Source organism: Rutidosis leptorrhynchoides, chromosome 2 (assembly GCF_046630445.1).
Source record: "Rutidosis leptorrhynchoides isolate AG116_Rl617_1_P2 chromosome 2, CSIRO_AGI_Rlap_v1, whole genome shotgun sequence".
NCBI lineage: Eukaryota > Viridiplantae > Streptophyta > Magnoliopsida > Asterales > Asteraceae > Rutidosis > Rutidosis leptorrhynchoides.
This window is the reverse complement of record NC_092334.1, coordinates 40404866-40424780: the sequence shown is the minus strand read 5'-3', so window position 1 is coordinate 40424780 and position 19915 is coordinate 40404866. Positions and strand designations below refer to the sequence as shown.

At 35.7% G+C, this 19915-nt stretch overlaps 1 protein-coding gene and 1 long non-coding RNA gene across 2 annotated transcripts; one reads left to right on the top strand and one right to left on the bottom strand.

Moving 5' to 3' along the window:
• Positions 1-727: 727 nt before the first annotated feature.
• LOC139890762 (ferric reduction oxidase 7, chloroplastic-like) lies at positions 728-5190 on the top strand. The gene is made up of 9 exons (XM_071873676.1): positions 728-1158; positions 1268-1358; positions 1665-1856; positions 2043-2277; positions 2721-3048; positions 3149-3425; positions 3514-3769; positions 4261-4693; positions 4842-5190. The coding sequence occupies exons 1-9, from the start codon at positions 918-920 to the stop codon at positions 5009-5011; spliced, it is 2223 nt and encodes a 740-aa protein (XP_071729777.1). The 5' UTR covers positions 728-917; the 3' UTR covers positions 5012-5190.
• A 7226-nt stretch (positions 5191-12416) lies between these two features.
• LOC139890761 (uncharacterized) lies at positions 12417-19588 on the bottom strand. Its single transcript, XR_011773439.1, has 4 exons — positions 19532-19588; positions 18840-18944; positions 18668-18740; positions 12417-12946 (listed from the first exon to the last, which is right to left on the bottom strand). It is a non-coding gene; the product is annotated as an uncharacterized lncRNA (long non-coding RNA).
• Positions 19589-19915: the final 327 nt, after the last annotated feature.

Here is a 19915-nt window from a genome sequence, read left to right as displayed (position 1 = left end):
AATTATTTAACATTAACATGTTAACCATCCAATGACTTCTTACAAAATTAAAATCTACTAGAAGTTTTGGATGTGATCTTTTGAAATTTAATATTTAATATAAAATATTAAAATTAGTGTAATAATTATTCTTTTTATTTATATTGTTGTAACAAATTTCTTAAAATATAATAAAAAATTTGGAAACATAGTTTTCTTTAACTACGTAGGCTTGCCTGAGTAATCACTGAATCGCTCAATGAAGCACACAACTCGGGTTCAATTTTTGGCTATGTCAAATTATTTAAAAAAAGAGTATGACTAGAGGGTGCGCATAATGCGGCAATTCACTCGATACCAGGTCTCGCGTCCGGGAAGCTTGATTACCCGAGATTTTACCTACTATGAGGGAGCAAATGTGCTCATTTATAAAAGATTTTACTAGCTTAAAAAAATATATAAAAGTTGTGTCATATTCGATTTAATTTTTATTATAAAATTAATAATTAATGAAGTAAAAGTTAAAAGGCTTCCACTTCCCACCTACCCATTGTGAAGTCATATTATGAATACCAGGAATCTTGGTCATTCTATATTTCTATTCCATTAAATTATTATTGATGAATACCTAGTAAAAATAATATATCCACATCCTCTGGTCTATATTGCCCACTCTCTGCTTAACAATATCACTTTTATATTTATTTATTACACTATACGGAGTATAAAATTAAAATATATAGATATATATCAACTTGGCCAGAATTCAATATAAAAGCTTGAGATTAAAGTTCGTTAGATCAATGTCAATTGTTCTTATTGTCTACCACCACCATACTCAACCGTAGGTTCCTTCATCAAACAATTACACAAAAGTGTTTTTACTTGGTTAATTCATATAACTAATAAATCTGGTTGCTTTATTGCTTATAAAAGACATGAGTGCACCATACTCAAGTCAACAGCCTCTTATCTCTTCAACTAAACAAGAAGATAATCATCATCATGTAAAAAGGAAACATTTTTTGGTCAAATTTACCAAATGGTTTCTCAAGTTTGCAATGTGTTTAATTTTCATTGTTTGGGTTACCTTTTTGTTCTTACTTCCATCAGAATCTGTTAGTCAGTTATCTGAGAAATATGTTGATGATACCTCTGAATCAGTCTTCTGGATTACAGGTTATACTCTAATGATGTCTTTTATTTTTAATCTAACGTCAATTAATTTTATCATGGTTAACTAATACAGTATATATTAACATGAAAACTATGTATATATGATATACAGGAAGTATATTTCTTTATGGTGGTCCCATTTTCATCATTGCATTTCTTGGTATTATTTACCTTAGGATATCTGAGGAAGAAGACTTTCAAGAGTATGTTACTTTTAAACAATAGAATTTATTTAATTTGAAAATACATGCCTTTTTTTTTCAGTTTGTAAACAAGTTCTGTTTTGGAGTTATATGATAAATATGATAACTTAGTGTTGAATCCTTTAGTTTTATAACAAATGAACATATTAACTATATTTGTTTACATACTATTGATCACATGTTATACTATAATTTTCTAATAACTTAAAACATTTGATTATCTGATTAGTACAGATTTAAACAACAAAAGCACATCTAAACAGTAATTTCTACAACACAGTTTATCATGTGAATACTTTTCTGTAGGAAGAAGAAACAGAAGCGCGCAAGTTTCCGATTATGGACATTTCCGGTCATTGTAGACGGGCCGTTTGGGGTGGTTACAGCAGCAGAGTTGATTGTTATTCTAATAGTTGTTGTGTATCTCATTTGGGCTGTTACATATTATGCTATTCAGAACTACAACCTGATCCCTTATTATGAGAGCCAAGGAAAAAGGTATAATCTGTGTATAATTAGTTGCTTGTCCCTTTTTAATTGGATATAACAAGTTGGTGCTTTTTTTCATGAATTATGTAAATGATCATATATTGATAATCGGTCGAAATTGTCACATGATCTACTCTGTTTTTTGTTTATGTGTATTCCTCATTATCTGCTCTGTTTTGACATTACATTTTGTAGGAATGTAATGCTGAAGCACACAGGACTGCGGTTTGGGTCTATCGGATTAATTTGTTTAGTGTTTATGTTTCTTCCTGTCGCAAGGGGTTCAATGCTTTTACGAATTATAGATATTCCTTTTGAGCACGCAACTCGATATCATGTATGGTTGGGACATCTTACAATGACACTCTTCACTCTCCACGGTCTATGTTATTTTTACTCGTGGATATTGGAGGGTCGTGTGCTCACTCAAGTGAGTTTCTCTTTACACATCTTTCAAGTCAGGTGTTTGATTACCTCTTAATTGAATGGTTCATACTGAATGTTGTCAGATAGATTGAATGTTGAACCATTCATCATTCAATGCGCTTAATTGTGAAATCGGGGTAACAAATTATGTTGAACCGTTCAATGAACCATTCTCTTTAAATTATATCAAACAATTACATTCTTTTATTTATATTAAAAGGTTTGTACATTGATTTTACATAATATATATAGTTCATTCAGAATGCTTATCAAACAAGTTACTATTGTTCATAATCAAATTCAGTCAAAACCTTTGAACCATTGAGATTTTAAATCATTCAGCGCTTCATCATTCATTTTCAAAACAGTTTCTACATACTAAGAAATGTTGATTTTCTTTTAATTTATGTAAAAAATGCTGAAATTCTATTTTGTTTGTTTGTGCAGTTAATAAATTGGAAAACTAATAGTATTGCGAATCTTCCGGGTGTGATCAGCCTATCAGCAGGTTTATTGATGTGGGTGACGTCACTTCCTCCAGTGAGGAGGCTAAACTTTGAACTATTCTTCTACACTCATCAACTATATGTTGTCTTTATTGTCTTCATGTCTATGCATGTTGGAGACAAGTTCTTCAGTGTGATAGTTGCTGGTTTATTTCTGTATATGCTCGACCGATTTCTTAGATTTTGTCAGTCACGAAAGACTGTCGAAATACTCTCAGCCAAATGCCTTCCATCTGGCACAGTGGAACTAATTATTTCAAAACCTCAAGGTATTGATTAGTTTTCAACAGAGGTGGCAAAATGGGTAAGGCCATCTGGGTTGGGTACTAGATTTGACCTATATTACATGTTTATTTTGTTTGAATGTAGATTTACAATACAATGCACTCAGTTGGGTGTTCGTCCAAGTTCGAGAATTATCTTGGTTACAATGGCACCCTTTTAGCGTATCGTCTAGTCCTCTTGATGGTAAACATCATCTTTCGATTCTCGTAAAGGTCCTTGGAAATTGGACACAAAAGCTAAAACGACATGTCTTGAGTGTCACTGACGAGCACACTGATCTAGACGGGCTCGTTCAACCAAAGTTTAAATTTAAGGCGTCTGTCGAAGGTCCTTATGGTCATGAGTCAGCATACCACTTGTTGTAAGTTAATCACTTTATTTTTTATGAATGCTATCTAAAATGTGTTTGATTCTCATTTTTCACCTATAAATATTCTTTTATGTTTTAGGTATGAAAACCTTGTTTTGGTAGCCGGTGGCATAGGAATTTCACCGTTTATCGCTATCTTGAGTGATATTCTTCATCGTATTGAAGAATCGAAACCGTGTATGCCTACAAATCTATTGATAATATGGGCTGTTAGAAGATCAGAAGAGCTTCCACTTTTACACTCGCTTGACTTGAACTCGCTCTTTGCAGACTTTCAGACTAAATTGAATCTGGAGATTCAAACATACGTCACTCAGGAATCTGAACCCCCAGTGGTACGTATACTTGTATCCAGTTTATTATGGAAATTTACAAAGGTAGTAAGATGGGTGGGTCAGGTTGATTGGGTAACAGGTCAAAAAAGCAGCTTGCAATGGGTCACTTTTTATTATGGCCAAATCGGTCAGTACCTGCAAACACTTTTTTTGAGTTTTTTGTGCTTTTTAATTTTTTTTTTTCCTTAATGGCAACAATGTGTTAATCATGATTAAGAACTAAAAAGTATTACAACAATGTTGCCTTTCAAAAACAAACAAAAAATTATTACAACAATGATCTAAATTATCGAAAAACTTATTGAGGTGGTCGTACACAATAAAAGTAGAGTTTGGGTGACTTTCAACCCATTTGACCCATTGACCCGTCCCATCTTAGTAAAAAAGATCATTTTTAGAGATACACAACCCAAAAACACATTAATGAGTTAATGGGTAGAAATTGACACCTTTAATGTTTCCCATTAACACGAATTATTTATTGACTGCAGGAAGAGGGTGAAGTACAGAAGTATATAAGCTCCTCTGGTTTGTATTCTCGCAGTCGATCTGGTATATCTAGATTGGTTGGAACCGGAAACATCATGTGGGCTGGAGCTTATATAATGGTGTCCACATTGGGTTTGGTTTTATCTCAAACGTTGCTAAAAGTGTTCTACATTAACCCGTACGATGTATCACATCAATGGTATAAAGGTCTTCTACTATTGATATGCATGGCTGCAAGTGTCATTATATTTGGTGGTTTTGTAATCGGTCTTTGGTATTTATGGGATAGAAAAACTTCAAAAAGTGAATACTACGACGATCAAAAGAATATTGTTGCTATACAACAGAATGATGCTAATGCTACTGAACACAAAAATAAATCAGAAGAAAGTTATGTCAGCACCATAAAGTATGGTCAAAGACCAGACATGAAAGGTATACTAATTGACCCATACCCATTTTGCCACCTCCAATAATCAGTATACAAATTCTTGAAACAGAATAAGATGCATTCAGATATTGTTCTGTTGAGTCTAACAAGTAATGACTTTTATTAATTTAGTTTCTTTGTTGATCATTACAGAAATATTTGGAAAGATGTGTGAGCGTTGCGGAAATGCAGATATTGGGGTGATTGTTTGTGGCCCTACATCTCTTCGTACATGTGTCGCTAAAGAGTGCAGGGCTAAAAATTTAGGAAGAAAGAGCAATGAACCGATTTTCCACTTCAACAGCCACAGTTTCGATTTGTAGTTACTTGGCTAAGCATATGTAAACTTTGTTTGTAAATATCATAGATAGTGCTCTAGCACATAGCAACTTGCCAACTTATCGTTATTTATTCTCCCTGTGTCTGAAAGGGAGTATTAAACCTTCTATATTCAATATTCAATATAAACATTAAGTTAAATAACAGTAAGTATGTAGCTGTATACTTTAATACTTTGTAGGAACTATTAAACGGTATTAATCGACCAAATCAACAATATCGAGTGCGGAAATACTCGATATTGGGTTTTTATATCAAAAACAAACTAAACAACTTTGATCTATTGATTAAATCGACTTGTAGATGTTTTAGATCGACAATAATGAGTGATCCATTTGAGGTTAGAGAACAAAGTATAGTGGTAAAAAGGTAATGTCTTTAAATTCTCATGGGTTGTTTGATTTTGAGCAATTAAGGGTTAAAAAAGAAGGGGATGATTGGGAAGAAAGGTTTAGAAGCCATACTGATTGTAGACCTTATGGCCCACAATCGATTAGTTTCGATGTCTCCTTTTATGGTGCTGATTTTGTTTATGGTATCGGGTATCCCTGAACATGCCACTAGTCTTGCTTTAAAGCCTACTAATGGATCTTGTGTTGAATATTCTGAACCTTATAGATTGTTTAATTTGGATGTTTTCGAGTATTTACACGAATCACCATTTGGGCTTTATGGTTCGATGCCGTATTGCCGTTTATGCTTTAGGTGTTAAAATATTGGTGTCAACTCAAAGTGTCCGTCTTGATTCATTTGCTTTTAATTAATTTGGCAATTTGCTTTATTGTTGGCACACTTTTGCCCATGTTGAGTGATTCATTTCCACATGTATGATAGGTGTAAAGTAGTTTTAATAGTGTGGCTTAGTTGGTGTGTTAATCATTATGTTTGTGATTTGTGATGTATTTAAGCAAGTGTAGGTTGTAAACATTTCATCAATCAATACACAATCAGTTTGCATATCCTTGTTCATTCTTAGTTTACTTAAACTTCTATTACTAGCAAGTCTTTAAATTTGTTTTATGGTATCAAGAGCTTGGTTATAAACTTGGTTATAAGTTTAGTCCTAAGTTAAACTTTGTGTGCAATTACTCAAAGTCTAAACTAGTTTCTTGCTAATCAAAAATGGAAGTCTCAAATGTAAACAATGGTGGTATGGTCAATGGAATGGAGAAACTTATAGGCAACAACTACAAGTATTGGAAGATGTGTATGGAGGCTTTTCTTCAAGGTCATGATCTATGGGAACTTGTGTCTGGAGGTGAAGCCATAATTCCCATAGAAACTCTAGAGAATGTAGAGTCAAGAAGAAAATGGAAGGTACGATGTGAAAAGGCTCTCTTTGCATTGAGAACTTCAATTAGCAAAGAGTTCATTGAATACGTTCGTGATATTACTTCTCCAAAAGAAGTATGGGATACTCTTGAGAAACTCTTTTCTAAGAAAAACACCGCAAAGTTACAATTCTTGAAAAACGAGTTAGCAATCTCAAGACAAGAAGGTATGAGTGTTTCCGAATATTTCTTACGGGTCAAAAATCTATGTTCTGAAATTTCAGAGATTGATGACAAAGAGAAAATTAGTGAAGCTCGTTTGCGAAGATATCTAATTCGCAGTTTGAAGAAAGAGTATGTCCCGTTCATAACCTCTATTCAGGGGTGGGCTACTCAACCTTCGGTTGAAGAATTGGAGAATTTACTCTCTAATCAAGAAGCTTTGGCCAAGCAAATGGCTAAAGGATTTGAAAATGACGCAGTTTTGTTTTCAAAGGGAAAGAATCACAAGAAAGGTTCTTCAAACAAAGAAAAGGAAGAAGAGCAAACTAGTTACAAAGGTAACTATGAGAAGAAACCTCCTACATGTTACAAGTGTGGGAAGGTTGGTCACATCAAGAGATATTGTCGTTCCAAAGTCACAAAAGCAAACGTGGCTTATTCAAGCAACGATGATGATGAAGTCAAATGGGAGCAATGTTTTACTATTGATACGGTTGTCAAGAAGAATCAATGGATTGTTGATTCGAGTTGCTCTCATCATGTGATCGGTGATGGAACTCTTCTTCATGACGTTAGAGATCACAATCAAAATCGAGTTGTAATCACGGCCGACAACTCAACTCATCCGGTGAAAAAGGAAGGTAATGCTATTATTGATGTTAATAATGACACATTTACTTTGAAAGATGTTTATCTTGTTCCTAAATTGACCAAGAACTTAGTTTCGGTACCTCAAATTACCGAATCCGGGAAGTATGTTCTTTTTGGTCCAACGGATGTGAAAGTCCTTGAGAATGTCAAGGAGATTGTGGGTGATGTTCTTTTCACGGGAGAAAAGAAAGGTTCTTTGTTTGTGTTGTCCGCAGGTGAAGCTTATTTGAAGAAAACAAGCCAAACCGACAACGGAGCTATTTGGCATGCAAGACTAGGCCATGTGGGATATCAAATGTTGCAAAAGATATTCTCACATAAGCTAGTTGATGGAATTCCTAAACTAAAGAATGTTCGTGAAGAGGTGATATGCCAAGGATGTCAATATGGAAAGTCGCACCGGCTTCCATATAAGAAGTCAACAAACCGAAAACAAGGTTTACTTGACTTGATTCATACGGATTTGATGGGGCCAACAAGAACACCAAGTTATAGCGGTCATTGCTATGTCATGGTGTTAATTGATGACTATTCTCGGTATACTTGGGTGAAGTTTTTAAAGGAGAAGAGTGAAGCTTTATCAAAGTTCATAGAGTTCAAAGAAGCGGTCGAATCCGAATTTGGGAGAAAGGTAAAAGCTCTTAGGAGTGATAATGGTGGAGAATTCATGTCAAATGATTTCTTTACTTATTGTAAAACAAATGGTATTTCTCGCCAAATGACTTGTCCGGATACTCCACAACAAAATGGGGTTTCAGAAAGAAAGATTGCTTACCTTGTTTCAATATGCTTATCTTGGTTACATGACAAAGGGTTGCCTAGGGAGCTATGTGCGGAAGCACTTCAATGTGCTTGTCATGTGTCTAATCGGTTACCATCTTGGCCAGGTAAACACAAATCATCTTTTGAGCTAGCTTATGGTCAAAAGCCAAATGTAAGCTATTTTAGGGTGTTTGGTTCTATTTGTTATGTTCATGTTCCTAAAGCTAACCGAACCAAACTTGACCCAAAAGCTCGAAAGTGTATTTTTGTTGGCTATGATTCTCACAGGAAAGGTTGGAGGTGTATGGATCAAGAAACAAAGAAGTTTACCACTTCAAGAGATGTGGTATTTGATGAAGTGTCTTCTCAATTTTTTGAATCAAACAAAAATGGTGAAGAAAATAGAGATTACAAATTTATGTTTCCTAGTATTGATACTCAAGAAGAAAGTGAGAATGATGGTGGTTCTCAAACTCAAGAAGAGGCACCTAGTGAAGAAGTACAAACTCAAGTTAGAAGGTCAACAAGAGAAAAGAGACAACCAAAACATCTAAGTGACTATGAGGTGAACACAGTCACAACTTGTTTATTTTCAGGTGGCTTAACCGAAGAACCAACATGTTATGAAGAAGCTAAAGATTCTCCGGATTGGAGAAAAGCAATGCAAGAGGAGATTGATGCATTGGAAAAGAATGAAACTTGGGAGCTTGTCAAGAAACCGGAAGCATGTAAACCGGTTACTTGCAAATGGGTCTACCTTTTGAAGAAGAACTCGGATGGAACCATTAATAGGTTCAAGGCCCGGTTGGTGGCTCGTGGCTTTTGTCAAAGTTATGGGCTTGATTATGAGGAAACTTTTAGCCCCGTGGCTAAAATGGTAACGGTGAGAACAATAATCTCACTAGCGGCTTACAAAAGGTGGAAATTGTGGCAACTTGATGTGAAGAATGCTTTTCTCTATGGAGAGCTTGATCGTGAGGTGTTCATGGAACAACCTATTGGGTTCATTTCAAATCAATTTCCAGAATATGTGTGCCAGTTGAAGAAAGCTCTTTATGGCTTGAAACAAGCTCCGAGAGCTTGGTATGGTAAGGTTGCACAATACCTTGTCTTTTGTGGTTTTAAGATTTCTGATGCGGATTCTAGTTTGTTTGTAAAGAAAGAATCAGGTTTCCATATTTTGGTGTTATTATATGTTGATGACATGATTATCACCGGAGGAAACGAGTCAGAAATCTCTCGTTTACGTGATGATCTTTCGGTTCGTTTTGAAATGAAGAATCTGGGGGAGATTGGATGTTTTCTTGGCTTGGAAGTTGATAAATTAGAAAACGGGTATTTTATCTCTCAAAGGGATTATGCAAGAAGTCTCTTGGAACGTTTCAACATGGGGGAGTCAAAGCCTATGACTACTCCAATGGAACCAAACCTCAAAATGAAGAAAGATCAAGGAAAAGAGCTCAAGGATGTGAAGTTGTTCCGACAAATGGTTGGAAGTTTGATTTATCTAACTATCACAAGGCCGGAAATTGCTTACTCGGTTGGCATTGTTTCACAATTTATGCAATGTCCAACTAATGTTCATCTTGATGCAGCAAAAAGGATCCTTCGTTATGTGAAAGGATCAATAGGACATGGCTTGTGGTATAAGAAGTGTGATAATGTTTTGTTAAATGGTTTCGTGGATGCAGATTGGATGGGAGACGCAAATGATCGCCATTCAACTTCGGGTTACTGTTTTAACATAGGTTCCGCGGTTATTTCATGGTGTAGCAAGAAGCAAGATGTTGTTGCTTTGTCTAGCACGGAAGCGGAATACATAGCTGCAACAATGGCGGCTCAAGAATGTACTTGGTTAAGAAGGTTGATTGGTGACATACTTGAAAAAGTAGATTATGTTGTCAAACTGAGATGTGACAACGAAAGTGCAATCAAGCTTGCTTCGAATCAGTTTTTCATGCTCGTACTAAGCATATTGAAATGAGATATCATTTTATTCGTGAAAAGGTTCTAAGCGGGGAGATCGAGCTAGCAAATGTAAGGACGAATGCTCAAGTAGCCGATATCTTTACTAAAGCTCTAATGAAGGCCAAGTTCATAGAATTTCGAGAGGCGTTAGGGATTGTTGATCGGGAGTTTGCACCAAGGGGGAGTGTTAAAATATTGGTGCCAACTCAAAGTGTCCATCTTGATTCATTTGCTTTTAATTAATTTGGTATTTTGCTTTATTGTAGGCACACTTTTGCCCATGTTGAGCGATTCATTTCCACATGTATGATAGGTGTAAAGTAGCTTTACTAGTGTGGCTTAGTTGATGTGTTATGGTGTGTTAATCATTATGTTTGTGATTTGTGATGTATTTAAGCAAGTGTAGGTTGTAAACATTTCATCAATCAATACACAATCAGTTTGCATATCCTTGTTCATTCTTAGTTTACTTAAACTTCTATTACTAGCAAGTCTTTAAATTTGTTTTATTAGGGTGCAGCCTTTATGAGTTTACAAGCCAATTCAACCTCAATGGGGACGGCATCTTTATCAGATAAAGAAAAAGCCTGTTCTACTGATTGCGCGTATTATAAGTAAATGGGTCAAATTGTCACATATTGAGTACTAATTAACATGCTGCTGCATATATACAGGTTACTTACTGGAGTAAACTTAGCTCATGAAATGATGCATGCGTGGTTCCGGCAAAATGGTTTGTCCATCACTTTTGTTCATAGGCATCTCAATAACCAAACAAAGTTTTACCATTAGAAAAAATATAATAATTTACTTGCGAAATATTATATCTATATGCATATTTAACGTGTCTAATTAAGGTTTTTTCTGTGATTTACCCTTCCTTAAAGGCTATGGAAGACTCCCTAGATATGTTGAAGAAGGTATGTGTGAAGTGCTATCTCATATGTGGTTAATATCTCAAATTAAATCCACATCATCATCAACACATTGGAAAAGGTATCCATTTGAGAAGAAGCTTGCAGATTGCTTTATATATCAGATTGAATCTGAAACAAGCAAAGACTATGGAGACGGTTTTAGAGCTGGCAATAAGGCTGTGCATAAACATGGGCTTCAAAAGACTTTACACCACATACGTTTGACAGGGAGCTATCCCAATTAATGATTCGCCTCCTACCTGTCACCTAATTATTATTATAGTTAGTATTAGTATTAGATGATGATATGTTACGGTTTAATTGTGAGCTTAGGCCCGTTAGGTTAAGTTGGGTTTAATTGTGGTGTTAAGTTATGCCCGAGTTCAATTGTTGGACTTGGACCCTAACATATCATCCACTCACGAGTAAATCGTTAGTTCAGAAGATGGGGCACCTTGAAAGTATGCCAGTTTCAATCCCTACCATTTTCACGCTAGGAGGAAACTCATAACTCATTTATCAGATAGGTTAACTGGTTTAAAGCATATTTATTTAATAACTTCAATTATGCTTCCGTACTAGCAATATTTGATAATCTTACATATCCTTTTTCATTTAATATGATCTTAGCATGTACATAATGTTTATTCTTCATTTGTGCTACAGTCTACACTTTATGATAAAAAGATATAATCCTATTTTTGACTTTCTTCACCATCACAGGAGATGGTTATACAGGGATCTACAACAGTCTCTATATCAATGAGAATTTTTTATAACCAATTTATTAAGAAACCACCTCATCCATGCTCGGTCTGTGTCTCGGGATCTTGTTTCTGTTAAAAGAAACACTTAATGACCTTCATCTCTTAAAACGACATCCTTTCCTTGTATGTTATAAAGTTCCAGCAGTACCACTCCAAATGAAAAAAACAATCAACTTTCAATATAATGCAACCACTTTAACATACTCAGGAGACATACCCTCTAGTACAGTACCCCAAGTTTTGTGGTAATTAAACTGAGGGCACTATCGTCATTTCCATTATCCCTCGTATTTGACAAACCGAAACTTGAAATCTTGGCTCTGAGGTTTTCATCACATTAGTAATGCTGTTATGAACATACCCTGGCTTTGCAGAATTATGAATGTGATGAAGTCCAACGGGCTATCTGGGGACCCGTTTACAAATATTGTAACTTTTCCTTGTAATCTTCGGCTTCTAATCCAATCTTTTAGGGGAACCCATTTTCATATACTGGAAAATAAGGTACCACGAATCTTGATACTTGCAAAATCGGTACAACTATCATAAACCATTTTAAGGTACCATGAATCTCGAAAATAACCTACAAGTGAGTTGCTATATGATTATGACATAGTACGTGCCAACAAACAATCTATCATAAACCCATGTTTTATCAACCTAAAGCTTAATATGGATGATTGTCTTAGTTGAAAGGATATATCAGTTGATTTTAAGTAGAAAGAAGTTAAATATGAAAACTCATCCATATTCTTGCAAACTTTTCAAATATATCATTATGATGATGAAATTGCTCCTTTGCAAATATAAATGAGATGCAATCAAAGCCACTGATCAGGAAAAAGAAACTAATAGAACAGATTCTATTTTTTGCTTTCTCATGCTAAATAAAAAAGTGCATACTTTTTCAAAATATTTATGTTGATATCTAAATCATACGGAGTACGTTACCATTGTATTTTAACAAACTTTGACTTGCACAAAGTATCATCAAAGTTTGATTAGCTATGTACACACACCTACGTAGGCAAAAAGCTATAGACCATAGTCCATCATTTTATCAAAATCCCCTGGTTATATCAAGAAAACCTTGAAAGAAAGACCATATCTAAAAAACAAAAAATGGTCAAGCTTTTTGATTCATACAACATATATGAGAAGAGAAACAAGAGAAAAACAAAATTCTAATCAATTTGTTTGGTCAGTCAAACGGCTCCCAATCCCGAGCAAAGCTCGTGACAGCTTCTTTTTGAGTGTGTCTACTGAGTCACGTTGGTGGCGACGGTGCATGTCTTCTGCAGACAGACGAAACATGCCTCGTATCACATTCAGACCAAAACTGCTCACTATCTTTTGTTACACTAGACAAACAATAAGATTCAATTATTGCAACCAATTTAATGAAATCAGTGCAGACTGGAAGCATAACTTATAGAGAATAGTAGTCTGAATCATGAACTTGTGCCATAAATGGCAAAAATTTTCCAAATACATAATCAAAAACAGCAAACGCACTTTTTTTTCACTAGGCAAACAAAAAATAGTCATCTATTGCAATCAATTAATGAAATTGAAACATAACTTATAAAGAATACTAATGTGAATCATGAACTTGTGACATAAATGGCAAAATTTCAACATGCAAAACAAGTTAAAGAAACAGACCACTAAGCTGAATTAAAACTAACAAACAAAACCAAAAAAGAACACCTCTATATAAAAGTTCAAGTTTATATTGGTCATTTCATAAGTTTTGCTTGTCTAGATCACAATTACACAAAGAAACCAGACGTTTGTTTGTTGACTATAAGCAGCCTAGTAAGCCTTACACCAATTTGACTTGGATGGGTATATTTTCTTCAATCGGTAACGGTATAAGCTGGTTTGAAGTCATATAATGAATAACAACTGGAATATAGTGAGGTAATGATCCTTACATTTTGAAGAAATTTGGTACCAGATTATGAAGACAGAATAGTAAAATTTAAGAACAAGAACTTATTGGAAATCCTTCTCCAATTATAGAAAAACTCTTATTACAATCTCCTTATTACATCCCTATTTATAGTTGATTAACCTTATCCATTAAGTTAATCAAGTCTAGTCTAGAATAATCTAGGATAACCAAGTCTAGAATCATCTAGGATAGTCAAGTCTAGAATAAAGTAGAAAAGTCAACGAAGAAGCAAAATTGAAAACAATGACGGCTAGCCCACTTGTTATCCGTTCACATGTTCCACCTCCTCAAATCCATTTGAGATATAATTTCACAAAATAAACCTCTAACTATTACTTTATGTCAAGATTGGTCCAACAATCACCCCCCAATCTTGACCTTGAGTAATCATTTATTTCTTTGAGTCTTCAATCCTTTGAACCCCAAGAATCTCTCTCATTTCAGCAAACTTTAACTTCGGCAATGCTTTTGTAAGAATATCAGCCCGTTGCTGATCCCCACTGATGTGTTCAACTTTAATCTTCTCCATTTCAACACATTCTCGTATGAAATGATACCGTGTGTCGATATGCTTACTTCTTCCATGAAATACCGGATTTTTCATCAATGATATTGCTGACTTATTATCAACTTTGATCGCGACTTGTTCTTCTTTTCTTTCAGTTATTTCAGCTAAGAGTCCCCTTAACCATATTGCTTGACAAGCTGCTGCAGTAGCAGCCATAAATTCTGCTTCGCAGGATGATAAGGCCACTGTTTGTTGTTTTTGTGAATTCCAAGCAATAGGTCCATCATCAAAGTAGAACACTAATCCAGTAGTACCCTTTCCATCATCTGGGTCCACCGAGAAGCTGCTGTCACTAAATCCAGGTAGGTTATTGCTACCATTCCTTCGATAGTGAATACCCAGGTCTATTGTACCTTTCAAGTACCTGAGAATTTGCTTAACAGCTTGAAGATGAGTAATTTTAGGAGTTTGCATATACCTACTTGCATATCCCACCGTGTATGCAAGATCCGGCCGTGTATGAGTTAAATACCGAAGGCATCCAATTGTTTTCCGGTATTTAGTTGCATCAACACATTTGCTGCCATCATCTTTCATCAACTTCAGACCTGGTCCCATTGGATATTTGGTGGAATTGCACTCCCACATTCCTGCTTCCTCTAGGATTCTTTTAGCATATCTTGATTGATGAATTTTTATTCCATCTATGCCTTGTATTACTTCGAGTCCGAGATAATAAGAAAGTAAGCCCAGATCACTCATCTCGAATTTATGTTCCATTTGCCTTTTGAATTGTTTAATTTTCTCCGGGTTATTACCCGTTACAATCAAATCATCAACATAAATTCCTACCAAAAGTGATCCTTCTTGTGTTCTTTTTGTGTATACAGCTTGTTCAAGCTTACACCTTTGAAATCCATATTCCTTTAGAACTCCATCTAATTTTGTATTCCAAGCACGTGGGGCTTGCTTCAAGCCATAGAGAGCCTTTGACAGTCTGTACACCTTTTGTTCCTTCCCCTTTATCACAAAACCTTCTGGTTGAGATACAAAGACTTCTTCCTTGAGGTCACCGTGTAGAAATGCTGTTTTAACATCTAGGTGATGAACATCCCACCCTCTTTGGGCTGCCAAAGCTAGAATAAGTCTAACAGTCTCAAGTCTAGCTACGGGTGCGAATACCTCGTCAAAGTCTACACCATGTGTCTGGATGTAGCCTTTGGCAACTAGCCGTGCTTTATGTCGTGTGACATTTCCTTTTGCATCCCTTTTAATTTTGTATACCCATTTTAGTCCAATAGGTCGGTGTCCTTGGGGTAGATCCATTAACTCCCAAGTATTATTCCTTTCAACGGAAGCTATTTCACCTTCCATAGCTTGCTTTGTAGCTTCCCTGAAATTTGTTGGTTCTCCTTCAGTAAGAAGAAGATCATATACATCACTTTGATTTTTCCAACCTCGAGGTGGTGTATCATCATATGTCTCCTCTTCTGCCATAGATGGATCTGACTCATTGACTGTATCTATCGGGAGACGAGACAACATAGGTCCTCGTTGTTTTACTGTTGCTTCAGGACTGCTAACATCAGAATGGGTTATGCTTTCCTCATTGGTCGATCTTCCTTGACTTGAGGAGTTGCTGCTTTGTGGGCTATATGAGCTACTTGGGCTGCCTGGTTCAGTAGGCCCATTTTCGGAATTTTGATCAGCCGAGAAAACTTCACCGGGGTTTATATGTATCACGAATTCTCCTTTGTGATTAGGTTCTTGATTGTATTATACTCCGGAATGCCAATCCCATTTGCGTGCTTCATCAAATTCCACATCTCGACTGATTACTATTTTCATCTTCTCGGGATCATACATACGATGTGCCTTAGTTCCTGGTTCAGTTCCTAAATAAACCATAGGAATACTTATGTCATCAAGTTTTTTTACTTGATCTGAAGGTACTTTCACATATCCAACACATCCAAACACCCGTAAATGATCAAGATTTGATCTTCTTCCTTTTAAAGCCTCATATGGTGTTTGATTTTTCAGAATCTTCGTGGGCAACCTGTTTAGAATATAAACCGAGTGACGTACTGCTTCAGCCCAGAAACTTTGTGGCATATCCATTGCTTTAAGAATACTCCTTGTTGTGTTCATCACTGTTCGATTTCGCCTTTCAACGATACCATTCTGCTGTGGCGTGTAAGGTGCAATCAACTGTCTTGTGATTCCAGCATAATCACAATACTGATTGAACTCGTTGGATGTAAATTCTCCTCCCCGATCAGTTCTAAGGACCTTTATTTTCCTTCCATATTGATTTTCAGCAATCGCCTTGAATTTCTTGAATTGCTCAAATGCCTCTCCTTTGGTTTTTAACATGAAAGACCACATAAACCTGCTGTGATCATCAACAATCAGCATAACGTACTTGTTTCCCGCTTGGGTGGCAGGGGATATGGGTCCGCACAGGTCTACATAAACCTGTTCCAGTGGATTTTGGGCTCTAAAAGTCGTCTGGACAGGAAAACTTTGTCGTGAATGTTTCCCTGCTAAACATGCTTCACACATCTGTGTAGGGTGATCAATAACCGGCACTCCATCCACTAGATTGTTGGTCCCTAGCCGCTTTATTGTATCAAAGTTCACATGACCGAGACGGGCATGCCACAACCATGCTGGATCATCAATCTTGGCATGTAAACAGATTGGTGTCCCAACCTCGAGATTAATTTTATACAACCGATTAGGGGACCTTTGAACCTTCATTAGCAGCGATCCATCTACCTCAAACATATATAAGAAACCATGTTTGATCCAGATTACACAACCCCCTTCTTCAGCTTGCCCAAGACTAAATATGTTAGTCTTTAAGTATGGGATATAAAGTATGTCGGTCAACAAACGTTGTTCACCATTCTTACATGTTAAAAGAATAGATCCTCTTCCTTCTATATCCACACACGAGTTATCCCCAAATCTCACTGTACCACCAATATCCGTATCAAGTTTTGAAAACAGTCCTTTGTTTCCTGTCATGTGGTTTGTTGCTCCAGTATCTAAGTACCACATGTTTTCTCCACCATCATGTGACTCAATACTTTGCTGGAAAAACCTTCTTTTCACTTAGATGAATTACTTCCTTCTCGCTTCTTTGATTGGCTACGGACATCAATAGTGCAGGTCTGTCATCATTAGCCACTGGTAGTTCGGTTGATCTAGCTTGAGTCAAATTTGCTTGTTCTCCTTTCTTTCGTGTTGGACAATCGGATGAGAAGTGTCCAAATGCATCACATCGAAAACACTGCAGCTTTGATCGATCTTTAGTTAAGTTTTCAGTTATTTGTCTACCAGCAAAAAAGTTTTGTCCGCGGCCTGAACCCCTTCCTCGACCACCAAACTGTCCACGACCTCGGCCCCTACCCCGGGTGTTTTGGCCATTCCCTCGACCTCGACCAAAGTTGTTTTCCCTTTTCTTTCTTGAGTCCCATCCTTCATAGGACAACAGAAGTTGGTCATGGCTGTTATTTGTAGTCTTTAGACTGGTTCGTTCTTCGTAAGCTTTTAGCCTACCCACAACTTCCTGGAATTTCACCGTTTTGAGATCAACCAGTTGTTCGATAGTGGCTGCCATATTTAAGAATTTTTCTGGTATGGCAGTTAATATTTTTCTCACCAACGTGGTTTCCTCAATGACGGTTCCAAGTGCAGCTGATTTTGAGGCAATTCCAGAAAGTTTTGCTGCAAAATCATCAATTTTTTCGTTATCTTTCATCCTTGCTGCTTCAAATTCAGCTTTAAGAGTTTGAAGCCTAGCCTCCATTACTCGTTCAACTCCAAGGTGACGGGTCTTGATTGCATCCCAGATTTCCTTCGCATGGGTGCAACTTGCAACTTGAAGAATCAAGTCTTCAGGTAAAGACTGATACAGATAAGCGATTGCAGCATTATCCTTTTTCTGATCGACATCAGTTCCAGGTTCAATTGATTCCCAGAGTCCATGTGCCTTAAAAATCGCTTTGATCCTAAGCGACCAGATGGGATAATTGGTCGCAGTTAGGATAGGGCACTGGAACGTAAGATGGCTGGTATCCTTGATTGCATCCGAGGTATTGATAATATCCCCCATGAATCTGGTCTTCGATCGACGCTCGTATTTTTCTGTCTTAGAATCTGGTGATTGATCTAGTCCTTTTGATCAACAACACGATCCCTTTTGTAACTCAGCTCTGATACCAATTGAAGAAATTTGGTACCAGATTATGAAGACAGAATAGTAAAATTTAAGAACAAGAACTTATTGGAAATCCTTCTCCAATTATAGAAAAACTCTTATTACAATCTCCTTATTACATCCCTATTTATAGTTGATTAACCTTATCCATTAAGTTAATCAAGTCTAGTCTAGAGTAATCTAGGATAACCAAGTCTAGAATCATCTAGGATAGTCAAGTCTAGAATAAAGTAGAAAAGTCAACGAAGAAGCAAAATTGAAAACAATGACGGCTAGCCCACTTGTTATCCGTTCACATGTTCCACCTCCTCAAATCCATTTGAGATATAATTTCACAAAATAAACCTCTAACTATTACTTTATGTCAAGATTGGTCCAACAATCCTTACATTTTGAAGTCATATATTTTCTTCCATCGTTTTTAAAGTAAGGATTCAACTCTTTAGGATTCACCTTTTTATTCTGAAAAGAAAAAGTTATTAAACCGCGAACGAATGATAGAGCAAGCAAAATCTTGTAAGCACTATAAATAAAGATTTAAATGCAAAATAAAATACTCACTTTATCGACCTGATCATGGGGTATGAACTTAAATCCTGATAACATCTTCCTCATTTATTCATCACAACTTTTGCAGATTTTCGAATTGCTAAACTTGAAGATATCCTAAAAATCATAATCAAACAACAATGTAAAAGTAGTATATTCGGGGACCTACTTCACAACATGGGGACCAAAAGGAGAATCAACTTGCATCACATGTGTTCATGAAAAGTGGATATACACCATATAATAACCAAGTGATAATTAACCTACTGCTGCCACTCAAGATATCTAAGAACCCAAATTTGAACAATAAATTTGTATTAAAACACAGCTACAAAATTTGGTGCACAAATGCCAATAGTTCCAAAAAAGGTTTATGTAAACGTTTATGGTTGAAGAGAGATTAATCATGTGAATTGAATGCGAATACATAAAAAAATCATTCTAATAAAGTACAAACATCTCGTTAAGATTCTTATTCATTATTGTGGAAAGCATTAAATTGATTAGAAGTCGACTGAATTTTACAAGTGGACAAACCCAAATTATTTGAATCGTATTATTGCTACTTAATGATTGAAAATTTACAATATTAGTGAGCATCATATAGATTCAAGTACAAAGGGATTCATTAAACCTATTTATTCATCACACAATAGAATATGTTATGTTGCAAGAAATAAAAAATTCAAGATTGAAGGAGATACCTTGATATGATATGATGAACCGAGCGCAAGATTTTGATAATGGAATCGAATTTTCTATTTGTGCGATGAAGAAACATGAACAAACACATAGAAGGTTTAACATAATAATTGTCATAGTTGACCCTGATTTATTTCATTGATGCCAAAACTGGTCCTTCCATTAAAATTAAAAAATAATCTCTATATGTACTATTCTACTATTTTATTTTATTTTTATTTATTTTATTTTTATTTATATATTAAAAGAAAGGCTTAATAGAACAATTATTTAGTTTATGATTAATTTTCAACCATTAAATTAGGAAAATTACAATCAATACTTCTATAATGTAGCCATCCATTTAAAGTTTTTAGACTTATATTACTAAACAGAGTAGTTAATGA

Coding starts and splice junctions, on each gene's coding strand:
- LOC139890762 (XM_071873676.1), top strand. CDS start 918: ATGAGTGCACCATACTCAAGTCAACAGCCTCTTATCTCTTCAACTAAA. Junction 1,857..2,042: donor TATGAGAGCCAAGGAAAAAG/GTATAATCTGTG, acceptor TACATTTTGTAG/GAATGTAATGCTGAAGCACA. Junction 4,694..4,841: donor TCAAAGACCAGACATGAAAG/GTATACTAATTG, acceptor TGATCATTACAG/AAATATTTGGAAAGATGTGT.